At 36.5% G+C, this 19,835-nt stretch overlaps 2 protein-coding genes across 2 annotated transcripts; one reads left to right on the top strand and one right to left on the bottom strand.

The window, feature by feature from the left end:
- Positions 1-84: 84 nt before the first annotated feature.
- FIO1 (methyltransferase) lies at positions 85-6,757 on the bottom strand. Its single transcript, XM_089159881.1, has 8 exons — positions 6,354-6,757; positions 5,904-6,109; positions 5,328-5,778; positions 5,004-5,211; positions 1,776-1,883; positions 1,539-1,688; positions 1,357-1,426; positions 85-284 (listed from the first exon to the last, which is right to left on the bottom strand). The coding sequence occupies exons 1-8, from the start codon at positions 6,575-6,577 to the stop codon at positions 217-219; spliced, it is 1,485 nt and encodes a 494-aa protein (XP_089016007.1). The 5' UTR covers positions 6,578-6,757; the 3' UTR covers positions 85-216.
- Positions 6,758-10,105: 3,348 nt separating this feature from the next.
- Positions 10,106-15,269, top strand: MTP11 (Cation efflux family protein). Its single transcript, XM_089159892.1, has 6 exons — positions 10,106-10,701; positions 11,391-11,500; positions 11,606-11,851; positions 12,966-13,046; positions 13,359-13,592; positions 14,702-15,269. Exons 1-6 carry the CDS (start codon positions 10,524-10,526, stop codon positions 15,047-15,049), a joined length of 1,197 nt encoding a protein of 398 aa, XP_089016018.1. The 5' UTR covers positions 10,106-10,523; the 3' UTR covers positions 15,050-15,269.
- The last annotated feature ends 4,566 nt before the right edge of the window (positions 15,270-19,835 follow it).

The raw sequence follows: 19,835 nt of genomic DNA, 5'->3' as shown, positions 1-19,835 counted from the left end.
CCAATAACGATTTCATCAATATTTTATTATTTCTTTAACTGTTATTGGTATACCAGAATTTCTCTGGTAACGTGACGTCAGGTGGAACAAGGAAACAAAACATTTCAAAACAGATTAGAGGAATCACAAGTTCACAAATGTTACGCTTTAAGTTACACCCACAGTCAAAATTGTTGAAGCTCAAAAAGATGCGACTGTTCAGCCATGCCACGCAGCTCATCTTCTCTCTACGAACTCCTCCTTGAGTACATCCTCTAGCCACTGGAATATTAGTGGAAATGCTCCTGTGAAAAGAAAGCAATGCCGTTAATGTATACATGAAATGAAGTAAAATAAATCTTAGCAGTGCAATGCAATGAAATGACAGCAAAGAGCTTTTCTATGGCTGCTTACTCAGATGACAAACATTTTTCAGGATTTCATCTGGGTTCAGTCAGACACAGAGGTCCATTAGAAGTCAGAAACTGTTGAAGAAATAACATGATGATTCTTTGGCACTTGAACTAGATCATTTCCTCCTATTTGAAAAGAACTTCCAAATTAAAGGAATAGAAGCTTGACCAGAATGAATTAGACTTTCTCTTCCATAATCAATCTATACAAACACTAGTCAGATTGTATCAGTTTCTCCTCAACAAATAATTTATCTGTGATAATTTTGACTTTTGCACAGTGGACATGGTTTCTTAGAACCAAATTTCAGGTTCAAGTTCAACCAGATAGCCTCCCATGCATGCCAAATTGTCATAAATTCTTCACTCAAGCATTGTGTTTCCATGCACCCTCTTGAGGTCCTAGCTCTGTTATGCCTCTCAAAAAGTGCAGTTCAGCCAGAAACTTAACAATGATTGGGAGACTTTGGAATGTTTCACAAGCAAAATTTATACCCCACCCAATCTACCACATAAGTATATCGCCCTGTTCAGTATACAATTGCCCATCAAAAACAAAATCTGCTGATTTAATTCCCTTTGACTGACACTTCAACCAAATGGATTTCCGATGTACTGACCAAAAGTCCCAAGCTAAAGTGAATAGGATCCTCTTTTTGTATCAACCTATGCACATGCTTTTCTTCTCCACCATGAAAAAGCATATGTAGTGATAGGCATAAAATACTTTGGACAAGCTCTTATTAGCATTCAAAGGCATAATTAAAACATGAGTTGGAAAAGCATATGCAGAGGATCCCTCCTGGTAGCAAGGAGACTGGTGTGAAATAGCCACCTACTCATAAATGGGGTGAATTTATTTCCAAAACGCCCTTCTACATGGTCCAAATATCTATCATGCTTATAACAATAGAAAACATCAAAATACTTGCATACATGAGCAGGAAAAGAAGTGTATAACAACCTGATGATGGATTTTGTCTACGATTTAATGATCCTTTCACCAAAAGTGTGCCGGGGATTTGCTGGAAGACCTGTGATGGCAGGAATCATTGAAATACCCAAGACATTACCTATCACAAAGATTCGAGACTAGAAGTAATACTAGTAACCACATTAACCAAATCAGAGGGTTGTGGAACTAACTGAGATACGGAAACATAGTCCATCCATTGGTGGCTTCATATCGCTTGAGCCATCAGATCTTTCACATTTAAGGTGGCAATTAATTCCTCCATTCAAGTCCTGTACCCCATTTTTCAGGACAGAGTCACAGTAAGAGGTTGATGTAGTGACCTGTGGAAAATGAAATTGTGTTCCACATTAGGATAAGAAATCCACAGTAAGCCCAGTGTTCAATTTATCAATGGTGACAAAGCTTACATCGATAACAAATGAGGAGGTATTCAATTTACAAGATGCCCCACCAGCAAGGAAGAAAGACTCCACAGATTTCAGAACATCTATAGCACTGAACTGACGTTGAATCCCCTGAAGCAGATAATCATACTATGAAATTAGCAATGCCTCAAAGCACAAATATCAAATTCGTATCAACACAAAATCCTTCTTTCTTATTTAGGATAAATTAAAATGAAGCATTTAGTAAAATAGGAGGAAACAGGAATGGAACATACAGCTGGTGGCTAACACGAGCAATCCACAAAAAGAGAAATAACTACAACAAAAAGGAAGATATTACAGAGAAAACAACCCAGCAACCTCATTCCCAGCCAATGAATCCAGTAACTTTAAAGTCGTTATATGAATCCAAATAATTGAAATGTTCAAGCTGGAGTCAAAGCATTAGCTTATCTAAAACAATTAAATCGCCTTAACTATACCCTCTTAGAGTTGCAGCAAGCCCACACAAAACAATTTCCACCAGTGAGGAGGTCTCCCCCATAAACCAGTGAGAAGGTTTCCAAGACGCCAACGAATGATACTATCAGTCATTGATAGAGAAAAAAGATTTCCTCTCCAACCACTCACTCATAATTCACAAAAAAAGGCCATTAGATGTGCTCTCTTTGATTCTAACGGACTTTGAATATTTTCCTTCCAGTTTATCTGTCTCTTTTTTTTTTTTTTTTTGGCTGATCCAATGGTTCCATCTAGAAAAATATTTCTAGACCAACCATGTCCACAACTGTTTAAAAATGACATCATGTTGCTCCTTTTCTACGGAATCTAATGTAGTGCTCACCCTGATCTATGAAGTATCCGTTAGGTGATCAAATTGCCACAGTATTACCACAGAATAAAGACAAGCAGAATTGAGAGAATTCAAATACCAGAATATCTAAGGATCCAATCTGGTCAAATATTCTACTAGCTGTAGGGAACAAAACATCAAAATTCTTAATAATTTGATAATCATAATAGAAAGACTGATCCAGAAAATAAGAGATCTTGAATAAGCAAAACCAAACTAGGTGTCTAGAAAATGTTGGGGTTTTTTAACTGAAACTAAATAAAAATGACATAACTGTTGAAAGTCATCTGATCTGCAGGGCCAGAACCAAGAAGCAGTTACAGTCCTCAATAGGGATTTATAAGGATTATTTTCTTTTTTCTTCATTTTATATTTAATGCTTTTCTTTTCTTTTTTCTTTAAAAAATATAGTGTTTTTTTCTAACTCTTCTTTCTTGGATTCTGCTAGTATTTTCTTCCAATTCTTTCTTTTATTTTGTATATTTTCTCCCTCTTATTGAGTTTCCTCTGCAACTATCCTCTGTTTCTGGGGAGATTGGCAACCTAAAGGGTTTTAGATCAAACTCTATTAATTTGTCTTCTTTCTGCCCGAGTTTTCATGTGTTGGATATACTCCAAGGGGCAACTTTACCTGCCCCGTTGCTGATCCGATTCCCAAACCTTCGCTAGGTTCAGTTTCAGCAATTCTATATTATTTAATTCTTTGTTATGGGTTGGGATCACCAACTCTTTGACCAAGCAAACCTTGCCCTGAAGTTTCAGATTGAAGGGATTCTCACTCTTGAATCAAGCCCAAGGCCCCACTTGTTCTATCACAAATCAGTTTCAGCCCAAGGAAGAAGGATATTCATCTTAAATACAAAAGACAGCATCAGCTTAAAATAAACATGACCCCAACTTTTCTAAAAATCAGTTCTCTTTATTCCCACCTTCCTCTAAATTTCCAAGAAAGCCTTCTTCACAAAATATAATTGCCCAGGGCCCCTTATACCCTCTAATATCGTCCTAAATTGTTTAAAATATTTGGGGGGAAAAATTTTGCATCTTGGAGTGCCCAGAGCAATCCAAAGCAAGGAATTAGGAACCCCGGTTGCACCGAATAACAACCAATACAGCAGTACCCCACGTCTAGAATCACCACCAGGGTCTTGCTGAATCACCAAAGAACCAAACAGCTGAAGAGCCAAATTCATTATTCTCATCCGCTTGTAGCCCCTTGAGAACTTGTATAAAAGATTCAGAAAATGAATGTCCAAAACCAGTTATTAACTGATAAACTAGCTTAAAGTAACTAGGAAACCAAAATAAAAAAACAAAGAGACTGAACAAGTACAATGAAGGAAGAAAACTTTAACTAAACTTACTATTCCCAAATTAATTCCTCCTACACACATACTTTAGGTATATTAAAGTGGCCTAATATGATAATAACTGATGTATCTAACCCAACCAAAATGCTTACTCCCACTTCTGAGTTTTATTTGCGTCAGAAATGTTCTTCTTGTTTCTTTCTTAACATTTTCTGCTTAAGAAAAGTTACTTTTTAACACAAGCTTTCACCCTTTCTACTTATAAATTTATTCATTTCACATTTTTGAGGCTTTGATGTCAATAGGACCAACCAGCACAGACGTGACTTTTGCCCCCATTCAACCAGTGATACCCACCTGTTGTTGGAAGAGGAACTGTCACTATTAGAGAGGCGACAAGTATTAACAAGCAATTTGCAGTTTTGCACCCTGATGTGTCCACATGGAATGCTCATCACAGACCATGTGGAATATGGAACAAAAATTTCGAGTGAAGAGGAGAATGATAAGCTCCTCCAGTCCTACATCCTAATGTGACCTGTTACACAAGGATGGTATGTAAACATTAGGATACCAAACTATACAGTTCCCATAGCTAACAATATTTATAAAATTGGGAATGATCATGAAGATTACTTGGTTGGAAATTATTAAGCTACAGACAAATGAATAGCATTGTGTAACTGAAGAAATTTTGGAGATGCAAAGAACATATAAAAACATTGAAAACCTATAGTTGAAAATATGTGTGATTGAGAGTGACCTCATAACACGAGTTTTCTGTTGATGTTTGATCCAGTATTATCAGTTCCAACAGAGAAACAAACCAAATGACATCTTTGATAGACACTTCTATTTTCAGTAAGCAGTACCAATTTAAGTGATCCACTCACACAAGGTATCTAGTTTTCAATTAGTGAGAGCATCAACGTTTTATCAAGAAAGAGATGCTGTGCCCTCTGTTGCAACTTCAAATATCGCATGGTACTTGAATGGGATTCTTCAAACTGATGGTCATAGAAAAAATAACAAAAAATAAAAATTACTATCATATCAACATGGTCGAGCTGTAAGAATGTTTCTGACCTCAAGCATGAAGGACAAATTATTCTTCTCTGTGATGTTGGAAACTATCAACTTCTTAGAGAGAGGCATGAAAGACCAAGCAATACCCCACCGACATGTTTGTCCTTGAGCAAATTCAGTAGTCTTCACTATGGTGACACCCACCTCCCAGAGTTTTGAAACTAGAGCATTGAGGTTAGATTTTCTACCAATCAATGAAGTATACCACCTGCAGCAGCATCATTGAAGAGCATGACAAGTAAATGCTGTACTTATTTCAATAAAAAGTACTTATAGAGACTCAAGGAGATGCAAACAACAACAAAAATAAATAATAAGATTTACCGGAAAGATTGCTTTAGAACAACACTATCCTTGATAATACGAGCAATAAAAGCCTTCTCCCCACCAGGACAAACCATCTCTTCGTGTGTCCCACCACATGACGTTTTTGGATTTAGTCCTGCTTCCTCCATGCTCTCGAAAAATGGAGGGTTGCACATACAAAAATCAAAACTCTCACCATCCCTGATAACACCAAGAAGTACAGGCGGTCCGTGATAACTAACTGTTGTATCTGAAACCACATCCTGTGAAGAAGGATCTAATACTTTCTCACACAATACTTCTGTTGTGCCTGCTTTGACTTCACCAGAAACCAAATGGTCATTAAGATTGTCGTCCCTCGAACAGCTCTTCCCTGTGTCTCCAGCCTTCCTAATTTCAATCAACTCTGATATATGTGGATTATTCTTAACATTCTTTTCTGCCCACTCTAGTGCAACATCAGTAAAATCTGGAATGTATCAGAGTTAGTGCACCTTTAGTACGTTTAATGTTCAAGGAAAATCAAATATAACCAGAATCCACAATGCAGTTTTGCCAGATATGCTACCATATGGAAACGACCAAGATGACTACCTGACCCAATAAAGCTCCAACCTAGAAGAGATGCGCCAAGAAGTGGATAAATGCAGTTTGCTCCAGTTCCAATATCAAAGCCCTTCACCTTATCTTTACTGGTCTTAGTGTTCACAATGACATCTGACGATAAAAGATCTTCAATCCAATGGATGTAATTGGACCTGTTGGGTACGGTAGGACAGAGTTGCCCATCAGGAATCCACCTGCAAATGGCATTAACAAACTCAAGTCTCTATTGAAAAAATTAAACATTCGCAAATAAATGACGCAGCCATACACCTTCAAAGCATGAACAAGCCCAGAAATTCACGATTTACTTGCGGAATTCTAAAATAGTAACCAGGAATAAACCCTAGTGTGACTGTAGTCTACACTGGAGATGTGGATTATTAAAAAGGTACAGAGAGAAAATCCAAAATCAAAAATATGTTTTAAACGGTATGTTACCATTTGACGCCATGATCATGATCAAGTAGGACCTTTGTGAGCTCCCTTGTGGCATTAAAATCGGTCCAATCGATCTTAGGGCGACCATCTTTAGAATAGAAGACGTAGGGTTCAAATGAAGGGTATGTCGACGCCAGTAAACGAAAATCCGGCGGCTTTGCGAAGTACTTATTGCGTGGATGAATGGTTGGACGTTCCGGTCTCCTTCGCTTCTTGCTCGGCATCTTTCGGTGTCGTCGGAATACGTAAACGGCGGCAATTGGCGACTTTTCGACCGTTTATGTTCCCGCCATTGGAAATAGCTGAACTACAGCGAAACAGGAATCAGTGAACTGAGTCTGAAACGGGCAGCTCAGCCGCTTTTGTACCCTCGAGCGTCAATCGGTGACAACTTTACAAGGTTATTCGTTGAGTTTGGGTTTGAGGTTTCTACTTTCTACCCTATTTACGTATATACCCTATGAAAAGAATATAACGGTTTAATAAATATTCCGAACTGGTTCTCTCCGGTAAAATTAACCGGTTTACATTGGTAAACTTGGTATCATTCGGTGGAGAGATGTAAACAAATGTTTGTTGCCAATTTGAGCAAGCCCGTTTGTGGCGTTTGGCTCCTGGAGAATATCTTTTAATGAAATAATTTTCACTTTATCTGAAATTCATAATGGAACATTTTTTTCAAAGTGATCCAGTTTGCATCCACCGATTACATCTTCATAGGGAATTTTGTTATCCTTAAAGTTCAAAACTGAGAAGTATGGATCTTACCACTCTATCAACACTGCATTAGTGAATTTTAGAGTTTCACTAAGTTATAAATTGCTATTTAATCTTAGCTCTGTGGATTGGTATTATCCACATGGCACCCTCTCAAAGCTCACTGGACACTCCCAAGAGATATTCTACCCGATGAGGTGTCAAACCCGAAATTGTGAAAAATAAGCATAAGTTCCACGGTCTCTACCAAAAAAAAAGTTCCACTATCTTTCCATTTTTCAACTCAAACGAATGCTATAAAATTCATTTTTAAACAATGTAAGAATATTATTGAAAATGCAACCCATTTTTTATCTGTTTTGCTAGTAAACCATATCAGATAAGCATTAAAATTGAAAACCACTAGAGTGTTGGCCATGAACGAAGTGGCTACTGTAAAGCCGACAGAAGCAGAGAAAGAAGACAATGGTTAGAGGCGATTATTAGTAGCTAGTTTCTCCCAATGATTTGGACTAGGTAATCCCTGATGAAGTTGTAGGCAATTGTCATAAGGTAGTTAACCTATGTACTCTATATATAGCCACCGTATTATACTTATAAACATTGAATTAATTAATCTATAATGTAGTTTCAATAGTGTTATTTGGTCTAAGTCCAACATCAACGAGTTCTAGAGTTTTTGTTGTCTTATCTTAAAAGGCATCAAAATCATCAAAACGCTAAGGAGAGAGAACCCATTGGCGGCCTTTATCATATATCCTGGGTCAATTCAAGGTCCGGCATGGCTACGCAACCAAAACCGTTGAACTCATTTTTTTGAATAACCAATTATATTCAAGTGGAGAGTGACTACCAAACACTCATGCTCTCTATCATCAATCCATCATTTCTATATAGTTGAAAAATCTTTCACTTAATCACAGATATCCTCGCTGTTCGCTATATCTTTCCCGAAATGCTCATTCACTTAAGTGCTTTGTGAAGTGAACTCGCCGAATTATCAGCATTATCTCATGATTGGTTTGTGTATCATCACTCATTCACTCCCCACCCCGCTTCTTATCCTAGATCCTGTTCTTTGATTCCCTAAAGTGTAAATTAGATAAAAGTTTTCTTTTAAATCAATGAAGTTACATTTCTAACCCAAAAAAAAAAAAAAAAAATTATGTCACATAACAAATTAAAGTAGAATTACAACAATGCTACATACGAAATAAGCACCTTCAATTCCTTGTGCTTCACAAATGAACCCACGAAGTTTAACAATGAGACATGAGGGATCCAACCGGAGTTCAATGTACATTGTGACTAATGAAAAATACATGTAAATAAAGTATGCTTTTTTAATTATATCTTCCAATGAGCGTTGATGGGTGAATAAATGGGTCTATGAAATCCACAATCGATTACTAAGTTGTCTTTATTTTTTTTATTCTAATAAAATTTTTGTGTTGCTCTCCATTAAGGGAGTGTGGAATATAACATATACGAATATACCTCACAAAGCACTGAACCTTGATCTCTTCATTAAAAGGAATTGATCATTACTCATTGAGCAATTCATTGATGGTCATTTAGCTGTTTTTCATATCGTAACTAATCCACTTTATAGTTTATGGGGAGGATTATGATTTTTATTTTTTTTGGGTAATGGGGAGGATTATGATTTGGTGACATACGTATGCTATTATTTGGTTGCTAGGGGGAATGAGATTATTGGACCCGGTGAATTTTATTAATTTAAAAAGTAGTTGTCGTGGGTAGAAACAACAAACAGGGTAGTTATAGATGACAGAACCATCAATAAATGAGAACAAACTGTATTAATATGCATGCATTCAATTTTCTGTGCCAATATAATATAAAGTATTTGATTGATAAGTGTTTAACATTGAGTTACATTAATTAACTCAAAACAGTTCTTGTCATCCATGTTTCTTATAGTTTTTAACACAAACAGTGCTCATCAGTCCAGTAATGAAGTACGTTATGCATGGTGATTTTTAGAAGCATACGAGATATAACAGATCAGTGGTTACTCGATCGGATCTTTGTTTTTTTTCATTTTCTGGTAAGCATCAGAACTCTGTTAAGCATTAAAGGAAACGAACAACCTTCATAAATATATTTTTCCCTTTTGAAATGCTCAAAAACATGTCCCCTGGAACATGCTCTACCCATAGGAATCGAAGTTGAAAAGCTACATTTTTATCTTTTTCATTAAAAATTCAAACATAGAGAGATGAGAAGTCGTATATATAGAACCTGAATTAGACGTAACAAAAAACAATTCAGATTCAATTAAACCCTAATCCAACCATCCAACTGTCTTCCATCGCGATGATCATAGAGATGATGAACCGGGTTTATATGGGCCTTATATATTAAATTCGATCATTCTTATGGTGATCTTTCTGTAAATTTCAAAAAGAAAAAAGAATTTAACGGAATCAACTTAATTACTCTATTACCCTTGTTACCTACCCTAGAATTCCAACAAGTGTTGGAAAACTTAGCCTCCAAGTGAGTCTGGATCATCTCCACGTCGGGGGTGTGCACCACTGACGGCTTTACAACCACACACTACGGTTGGACCCACAGTTGAAAAACAATAAAATATTTTAAAAAATTATCACCACCTTCACTTGTGAGCCCCACCATAGTGTGTGGTTATAAAGCCGTCGAGGTCCTCGAGAAGATGATCCGGATGTATAAAAAATCCTGGCACATGAGGACACCATCCAGCCACAGCTTTGGGAGTTTGGATCAGCTCAACTTTACCACCATAAATACAGGAGCCAAAGAGGTTGGGTGAGAGGTTCTTTTTATTTTATTTTATTATTATTTATATGTGGATCCCACATGATTTGCGATAGTAAAGCCGTTGGGGAGTACTCTGTGCTCCCTGACGGGTGATGATCCGGATTCCCGCTTTGACCTTATGGTCAAGTAATAGTAGCAGGTGTGATGTCGAAGTTACCAAAATACTCCTTAGGTTAACAGTCAAGTGTCTGGTTCCAAGTACCAACTACCGAGTTCCAGCGTATATTCCAACGTGAAGTCCTTTTCCACTCAAACAGGAAAAGGGCACGATCGACAAGGAAGCGTCACTGATAGCACTGATAGCAGTAATCAAATCTCCATCTCGGACTTATCTCGGTTTAACCCTTTATTTAACCCAAAAACAATACTTCTCGTTCTCTGTTGAGTCTGTAGTAAATAGCAAAGGTGTGAAGGCGAGCTAGCCCTTACGATTCGATCTCATAATTGGTAGCTCTCGATTTGTCAATTGCACAACTTTTCCTGGTCGGAAAAAATATTGTTCTTCCAATCTTGTCGATATGAATGAATGCCTGAAACGAGGTATTCATTGTGTTATGATATAGGAAGTTCTGCTGCTCCTTCTTTGACTCTTGACTTCTCTAGGGTTTCCTTAAGACAAGCGACTGTACAATGAAGGAAACAGAGATGGTCGGTGATGGTCTCGACGGCTCGGAGGAGGAGCTGCTGCTTCCGGATTCCGGCAACGGTCCGGATGGCTCCTGGCGATTGAACTTCGATGGTGTTCAGCGTTCTGAATTCAACAAACAGAAGCCGCCACGGGGTCTTCATGACTGTCTCGGTGTCTTAGGTCATCTTATCCGTTCCATCCCCCACTGCTGTATTTTATTCTGACAAACATTTATTTTTCTTTCCTCTTTTTAAAACATTATTCATTCGTTCATGTTTTTATTCCTTCTCTATGTTTTTCCCCCGATCGATCGTTGTGGTGAACTTTTCTTTTTATCTTCTTCGGTCTTTGATTGTTTATTGGAAATATTCTGTCTGCTCTACGAGTAGAATATTGATTCGTTTGGTTATGTTTCTTTGATCAGGACATGGTTGTCCGTCCATTTGTATTTCTATGTGTCAAATATTTTAGTCCATCATTTTCGTTCCGCCGTTTCAGCTCATGTATATAACCTGAAACATAAAGTTTTTGCTACCTTTTTCCATTTTAAAATTTGGAATATTCTCTTCTTTGTGAGGAGGTGTAAGATTTTATTTGAGCTTATTACTCTGTCCATCCAAGGATAATTAACGTTAAATACTTGACAAGCATGCATCTAAAATCACAGTTTTTCTATGTATTAGTTTAGATAATTTGTAGCAAATTGTAGGTCACATTTCCCATCATTGCAATTTGTTCAGAAGTATGGGATATATGATGGCGTGGGAAAATTTATGTTTAGGAATGCCTTCAGTCTAAATAATGATTGAAGAATTTTGTATTAGTCTTTATTTTTATAATTCATTTTTTATTTTTCTCATTGAGTGCAGGTCCAGAGGATGTTGTGGCTGAATACTACCAACAACAGGTAGAAATGCTGGAGGGGTTCAATGAAATGGACACCTTAACACAACGCGGTTTTCTTCCTGGAATGTCTCAGGTTTATATATGTGCTTTCATTTTTGTTCCTTTACATGAGGATTTCCCGGTTTAAACAATAACAACATATTTTTTTCGATTTTCATGGCCACTATGATGCTTTCAGGAAGAGCGGGAAAATTTGGCTAGAAGTGAAACAATGGCCATTAGAATATCAAATGTTGCAAACATGGTTCTTTTTGCTGCAAAAGTTTATGCATCCCTTAGAAGTGGCTCACTTGCAATCATAGCATCAACGCTGGACTCACTTCTTGATCTTTTATCTGGTTTTATCTTGTGGTTTACTGCTTTCACTATGCAAACACCAAACCCATACCGGTACCCTATCGGAAAGAAACGGATGCAGCCATTGGTCAGTGCCTTCATGTCTTAGTTTCTATTGATTGCAGAATGCTTAATGGAATAGATGATGAACATGCAAATTTATATGTCTTAGTGCAGCATTCCTCTCTACATTTAGGCATCTTTTTCCCTTTTGGCACTTCCATATGCACATTACTTTATTTTTATATGAGCATCCAAGCTATTAATAATGCTTGTCAAATGTATGGCACATTTCAGTAATAGTGTCTTCTAACCAAAAGCATTGCCTTAAATCTGGTTAGTTAATCTATCTTGCTATTGCTTGAATATGTATGATGTCTGTAATTTCAAGCTTTCCTTGTCAACTGTTAAGGAACGTAGCTTGTAGTACTAGATTATGACATCTCTTACTTATGCAACCATTAGTGTGGGTTTGCTGGTTCTTTTGCTCGGTCTCATAGTTCCTGAGTTCTCTCACCAAAAAGTTTGTAGTCATGGCTGCATTGCCTTGTCTATCTTTATTCGTTTTCATTGAACCAGTGATAATATTTCATATCATCATCTGATATATAAAGGGAGTTTTCGTTCTATTAAACTTTGGTTACTTCCAAAACCACTTCAGGATCCTGTGTGGACTGCATTGGATTTTTCAGTCCTCTTTACATAAAGTATATTGCAAAATAAATGAATAAGTTCAAAAGATAAAGAAGGCTGCTGATTACCCTTCTTTTTGTCAGTGGCACTTGGAATTCTTCATCTTATCTAGAGGGTCCTCTTTTGTGTTTATATTAGCTACTCACTTAGATAGGGAGACCAAGATAACCTACTTTTGAGGCAGAGAATCGTTTTTTTCCCCAGTAAGATAGCATCTTGAACAAGCCCTTCTTTTCTCTTCTGTTCTGTATGTGAAAAAATGGATCTATCCATGCTCTATTTATAAATCAAAGTCACATTTAACAAACAATATTTTATAGTATTTTAGTGGAGTAATGTATCTCAGAAGTTTAGTCCTTCTCAACCAGGCTCTTTCATAAGGCATGGCCTGAATTTTTGAATCTGATCCCCCCCCCCCCTCTTTTCCCCCAAAGAAAAAAAATGCAGAAGGTCCTGAATAAAAGTTGTTTGTTACAATGCTCAATCCTGAGCCAGAAAATTGTATGCAGGGAATACTTGTATTCGCATCTGTTATGGCTACACTTGGTTTGCAGATTATCTTGGAGTCAATTCGGACGCTATTATCTGATGTAAGTGGCATCTGTTTCTTAATTTTACTCATAGTTCGGCAAAAAGGTACAAGGGGCAGGCCTTGGCGCCGTGGTTGGTGGACCAAAGTTGTAGCCTGAGGTCAAGGTATTAGAACAACCTCTCAGCAAAAGTGTATGGTGTTTAAGGCTGTGTAGGAAAATTGTCCCCTTGGAGTCTGCTTGTGCAGAAGCCTTTAGCACTGGCATTCGCCCTTTTAAAAAAGGTTTTTTTTTTTTGGGGGAGGGGAGTTTGTAATTCCTTGTGTTAACTGTTAACTCAGTTTCTTGTTATTTCATTGAGTGTCCTTTCAGGAAGGTGAATTCAGTTTGACCAAGGAGCAAGAAGCATGGGTGGTTGGCATCATGCTCTCTGTGACAGTGGTTAAGCTCCTCTTAGTTGTTTATTGCCGCACTTTCACCAATGAGATTGTCAAAGCTTATGCCCAGGATCACTTTTTTGATGTCATCACCAATGTTATCGGCCTTATTGCAGCTCTCCTTGCCAATTATATCAACGATTGGATGGACCCTGTTGGAGCCATAATTGTAAGTTCTTGTTTTGAGATTGGACTTGGTGTCCTTAACTGCACTATTCAATACACTGCCATGAGGATGAACCATTTGGTATTCCTAATAATGTACACCTCGTACATTACCAAGACTCTGTCTGATTGGAAGTAAACCAAAGGGAAGGGAATCAAAACAAAATTAAGTGGATACTTCTTTTTTACCAACCACTATTGTTTTAATTGATCAAGTTTAATGGAAGTACTAAATGTAGGAATTAAATGTTGGAAAGTGTCTCTAAACCACCAGTGCAGCTTACGCCCTGTGGTATGAAAGTTTTTATTACCCTATTAATTTTTTTTCTTCGAATTTCCTGAAATAAAATAAGAATTTCAATGTGAGAAGGTGTTGGAATAGTTAGCGGTTATCAAAGAAGCTTTTCCCTTAGATATTTTCCCACTTTTCTGTCAAATAATGGAGAGTTTGGTACTTGGGAATCTAGTTGAAAAGTTCTAGGACCCTTGGTTCCTCGGCCCAAATATTTGCCATGCAGCACACAGGATGAAGTCTAAAGTTTTGTGTAGGTATAGACCCTTAGGTCCCTGCTCACATGCCAAAAATCAGCCCATGTCAGGTGGCACAATTGAGATCTGAAAATCCAGGAACAGCAGAGCTTGGTAGTGCTGAGTACCGAGATCTGAAAATCCAGGTGGCATATATGAGACATTAATGTTAATACATGGGGGTATTTGCTTGTATTAGGTTCTGAAATTTTACACACTGAATCCAGACCATTCCCCCCCTCTAGGTAGTTAATGATTTCACAATTTTATATTTTAGTTTTGAATTTATTTCACTACCATTTGCATTTCTATTGCAATGAGATGGAGCATTCAACTTTGATCAAAAGTTGACCTTAATGGTTACTAGATGATGAGACTAGTCGTCTTTTTAACACACACTCTTAACATTCACAAGATGTCTCTGCCCTACACATGAATACTCTTTTCTATTGGGATTCTCAAATAAATGATAACAGTCTACATGTGTGCTATTAGTTGTGGTACAGTGACAGTCAAGCTTCTTCCTTCTCTGCCATATTTTATGATATGTTAGCATTGGTTGAAAAGAGCTTATCTTTTTTGCAGCTTGCCATATACACCATCCGTACATGGTCAATGACAGTGCTGGAAAATGTGAATTCCCTAGTAGGCAGGTCAGCTGCACCAGAATATCTTCAGAAGTTGACATATCTATGCTGGAACCACCACAAGGCCATAAGACACATTGACACGGTGCGTGCATACACCTTCGGGTCTCATTACTTTGTTGAGGTTGACATTGTCTTGCCATCTGATATGCCATTGCGGGAAGCACATGATATTGGGGAGTCCTTGCAGGAGAAACTTGAGCTTCTACCTGAGATTGAGCGTGCCTTTGTTCACCTTGATTATGAGTTCACACACAAGCCTGAACATGCTCAAGCTCACTCTTAGCTCTAAGGGGGGGGGGGGGGGAGTTAGCTGTTTGGTTGTAGTATGCTCATTTTGTCTTCTCGTATAAATGAATGGCATTTTTTTCTTCTTCATGTGGGAGGGTTGGTGTCCAGATTGGTACGTGGTTCTAACAGTCATTGTGCCTATCATAAAAATGGTAGTGATGCCCTATATAGAAGAGAAAAATAAAAATACTAGGGGTCTTTTTCAAAGTTGAGTTCAGCTTCTGTAAATCCAAACCCCCACCCTCCTCTCTCTTTCCAAAAGAGGTCTTGAATGTTGGTCAGTGTTTTGAATTGCCTTGACACAATTTGAGTCTGTGTATAGGGCATCTAGTAACCAAAATGTCTCTGATCTTGGAGAAAGCAGCTCTTCCAAGGTTGGGGGGCTTTAGTATTACAAAATACAAATCGTTCTGTGAAGTTTTTTGATTGGTCCACAAAACTGCGTGTTTTTTTATGTCCTATACAAGCAGGGGCTTCTTGTTGCCAAATTCCAGTGTCATTTGAAGCCACACCAGTACTTACTGAACTGCGAGTTTTCTTGCCCAGCCTAAATAATGTTTCAGGTGACAGTGACAAGCACATCACTGTTAACCTTCTCTATTGGCATAAAAAGCATGCTTCTCGTCAGTCTTGAACTACACAGTCTACACATGAATGTCCCCAATCAGTGGGTCAATTTGACATTTGCAGGTCTGTACTTTTTCTGCCCTTGCTCTTATTTGGAAAATGGAGTCTAAAATTTTACTCGTTGCTTCTCTGACTCTTTTCTGAACCAAATTCTTCCACAATCTATTCGCATGGGAAATGTTGTAGATACTGGATGGATGGATCAATGAACAGAAAAAGGTTAGAGACAAGGCAGAAGGTCGCATTTTAAATTATGTTACTCTTTTGTTGGCCAAGTTCGGTTGAGGAAACTCATTTCCAGCTTTTAACATTCTTTTCGCTTGATGAAGTTTTGTTCCACAGCAGGAAAAACAAAAGAGGCGAGTAAAAAGCTGTATTTCTTGCATCTGTTTGTAAATTAAAGAAAGATTTGCTTTACGAGGGATTTAGTCATGGAAGTTCTGGGTGCCTGGGGCTGTAGCAGATTTTGGGATTTGCGTTAACGCTTCTTGCATAGCCGGCATTAGAAGGTGGTCTTCCTTAGTTCCTTATGGCACATGTTCGGAGGGTGAAGAGGAACTGCCGGGACCGTCTCCAATTTGAATGTTAGATGCTTTGGCATCTAGGGAATACCTTGGAAACTATACCCCTCATTTCAGACATCTGGCAACTTCTTTTGTTTGTGCTACTTTCATTCATATTCCCATTCCCCAAAAAACAAAAACAAATTTCGTAGCAGATGCATTGGCAAAAGAGGGCGCGCGATCACTCAAGAGGCTGTTTTATATGCTCACACTCCACGCACTCATATTTTGTCTTTTATGATTTTTTATATGCTTTCTTTAGGTTGTATGCGTGATTTTTTATTTTAATAAAGTTTGCTTTGTAAAGGGTGGCTTTCAAATGAAAGTTTCCAAAAATAAAAGCAGTTAGCCGGCATTTTAGATAAAGTTTGCTGTCTTCCAAAGTTCCTTATAGAAAAAAACCTACAGTGGCTTTCAGAAGGTGAAAGAAAAAGTGGACTTAGGTTTATGGCCTCTTCTCAAATTTGAATGTTCAAGATGTTTTTTCTTTTTTTGGTTTGCCATCTAGTAGAAACCGAGGTGACGTAACCCCCTAGGGTGGGTGAGCTTCCATATGAAAGTTTTTTGCACCACAAGGATCAAACCGAACTGTTCAAAAAGTGGATTTAGGTTTGAGTTTTGTCTTTTTTGAGTTTTTATTTCTTATTTTTTGGTACTAGTGCTTTTTTAGTATAGGAAATATAATGTCATTTGCAATGGTCGAACCCAAGACCTCTCCATGAGAAATGAATCATTACCACTCACCCAATTTTACATTGGCTGTCAAGAAATCTTTATTTGCTTGGTGATACCTGCCAAATTTTTTGTGATCATTGAGAACCGTTGATGCGAAGCATGCTAACTTAATTCAAATATTAATAAGTTCTAATTTATTAAAGTAATTGACTAAAAATAAAATTTGAGTATCTTGGTAGGCTAAACCAATCCGTTGATGGTATATATTTTATTATCTTTTATGTATATTTTAAATCATTATTTTCTTACATTTGCAAGACTTTTTCTTTATAAATTGAGAACATCCTTTCTAATATCAATAGATAAGGTTTTGATCTAGAAGTCCTTGATTTTAGCTCATCGAAGCTATTTAATACGCAATGCAGAGTAGCAAGTAGAAATATGAGTGTTACGTTTTAGATAGTACCAAGAGAATGTTTATCAATAATAAATTAAAATAAGTACTAATAGGTTTTATAGATTAATTTTTCTGTTTTAAAAATAAAATACGAGAAGCATACCTAGAGACTTGATTTCAGGCTATGGTAGTAAATTTTAAGTTGTTGAGCTTCTTCTCCAACTTTGCCATAGATTGCTTGAGCTTGGATTAGATTGCGTGATAATTATGGTTTTTTATCTTTTCCTTAATTGTCTCTAATTTGCATTCTTTCCATATCATTTCATTCTCTCATTTGAATTTTTTCTATATCATTTCATCTTCTCATTTGAATTCTTTCCATTCATCACTCATCTCATTTGAATTATTTCCATATCATTTGAATTATTTCCATTCATCATTCTTTACATTTAAATTCTTTCCATACCATCTCATCCTTCCATTTCATCAATATCCTAATTTGGTTTTGGCTTGATTAGGTTTCTCTATTAAATAATTTCCATATATTATATTTTCATACAAACATTTCCATGTATTGTATTTTCATGTTTTATATATTTCTTTTATTGTTTATATTCCTAAAAAGATGGGATGTATAAAGATACATTTGAGGTTCTCTCGCATGAAATCATTCAACCATTATTCCCATTGAGGTTTTTCTTAATATAGAGACCGATAGCTAAGGTAGTAGATGTGAGGATTATGAACAAATACATCCAAATTAAATGCCATACATGAATATGCTTTGAACTGTCTGAAAATCAGCTTCATCTCTCTTTTGTGTGGTCTAGATGAGTTTGTGGGAGATTTTGGCAATGGCTAGCTTCCACTATTGGTCTATTATTTCATGGCGGAGTTGGATGACAAAATTGATGACGAAGACATGTTTTGAGGTTTTTCTTTGTGTAAAGTTCACAATAAGAACTTTTAGATATCGTTAGGACTAACATTATAGTAGAATAACCATTGATGTCAAGAGAAACTATATAAATCTTCTCGCATGAGGGAGGACAACACTTGTTGTAGACACGCAACAATCATGGAAAGAGAAGCATATTGTATTGTTCTTCCCCTTTAAGGAAAGAGAAATGATGGAATTATAGATTTATAAAATTTAGTGTTTTGGTTGTGGAATGAAGATAAGATATTGATCCTAAGAAGGTATTGATCGATAGGATTTTTGTGAATGTACAATTGTATAAATTTTTGAAATCATACATGAATATTCTTTTAAATAACCGAAAGTCAATAATAACTTTAATGGATGCATGGAAAATCTGGAAGACAAAGAAGATCTAAAGGGCTTGTTTGGTTACATGAATCCAGAGATTTAAAATCCCTAGATTCACAAATGGGACATTTATACTTGTTTGGTTGTGTAAATCTTGGATTCATGAAATCTCAGGATTCGCATTTTTCACTAAAAGCGTGAAAATGTAGATTTATGGGTATGGGGGTGAAATCCAGAGATTTCACTCTTACTATAAACGCGTTAAACATTTGAACCATGACTCCATAGATTTCATTTAAAAAATTTAGGCTAAGCAAACAGTTAATTTTATGAACCATGACTCCATAAATTTGAAATCTATAGACACACAAGTAACCAAACAGGCCCAAAAAACATTTATTAAGAATTTTGGGATTTTTTCCCTTGTTGATGAGATATTTTTGAGAAAATGAGAGAAAAGCCTTGAGTTTAAGATAAAACGCTTTTTTAATACTATAAAGTTAAATTTCTTATGAATTAATTGGGAAGTAATAAGGGAGTTATGATGGTATTCTTTTAGATAGTCTATTAACAATATTTAGTTATTAACATTTATAAATTAATTATGATCTTAAAAGAAAAGATATAATTATATTAATTCAAATCATACTTATTAAATGTAAAATGAAAAATTATATTTTTGGATATCATTTTAATCAATGTATATTAAGTGAATGAGAGGGTATTTTAGGTAAGAAAACATAGGCTTCTCCCTTTAATTCGTGTTTTTATACTAGTACTAAAATTAGTTTGTGCTTCTACAATAGTAGTATAATATGATAGGCATTTAAATCAAAGATATTTTTATTTTACATTTTTTTAAAATTTATTTATTTGGAACTAAGATGTTCAAGCCCACATCTAGACTAATCTTTTATGAGGAGTTGGTCTTGTGCCATTTGAACCAATCTTTTGAAATTATTTTTCTAAAATTTAATTATTGTATCCAACTAACTTCCCGAACTTACAAAGAAAGATTAGCAACAGGCCGGCTAGGATGCCGGAAAGTCAGGTCCGAAGATTAAGTTAGTTAAGAGTCAAATATAGAGGCTTCGAGCGAAGTTTGCTCAGAGAATCTATGAAATTCAATTGGTTTTCAATTTTTAAATAATACTCACTTATAAACACTAATAAATATTCATATCCATTCAAGGAACTTTGAACTTGTTTGAAATCTAAACGATGGAAATATGGTAATCCCTGATTCAAA

The sequence above is a fragment of the Hakea prostrata genome, chromosome 1 (genome assembly GCF_041222555.1).
Source record: "Hakea prostrata isolate BN-2017 chromosome 1, UWA_Hpros_2, whole genome shotgun sequence".
Lineage (NCBI taxonomy): Eukaryota > Viridiplantae > Streptophyta > Magnoliopsida > Proteales > Proteaceae > Hakea > Hakea prostrata.
This window is presented reverse-complemented; position numbering and strand designations above follow the sequence as displayed.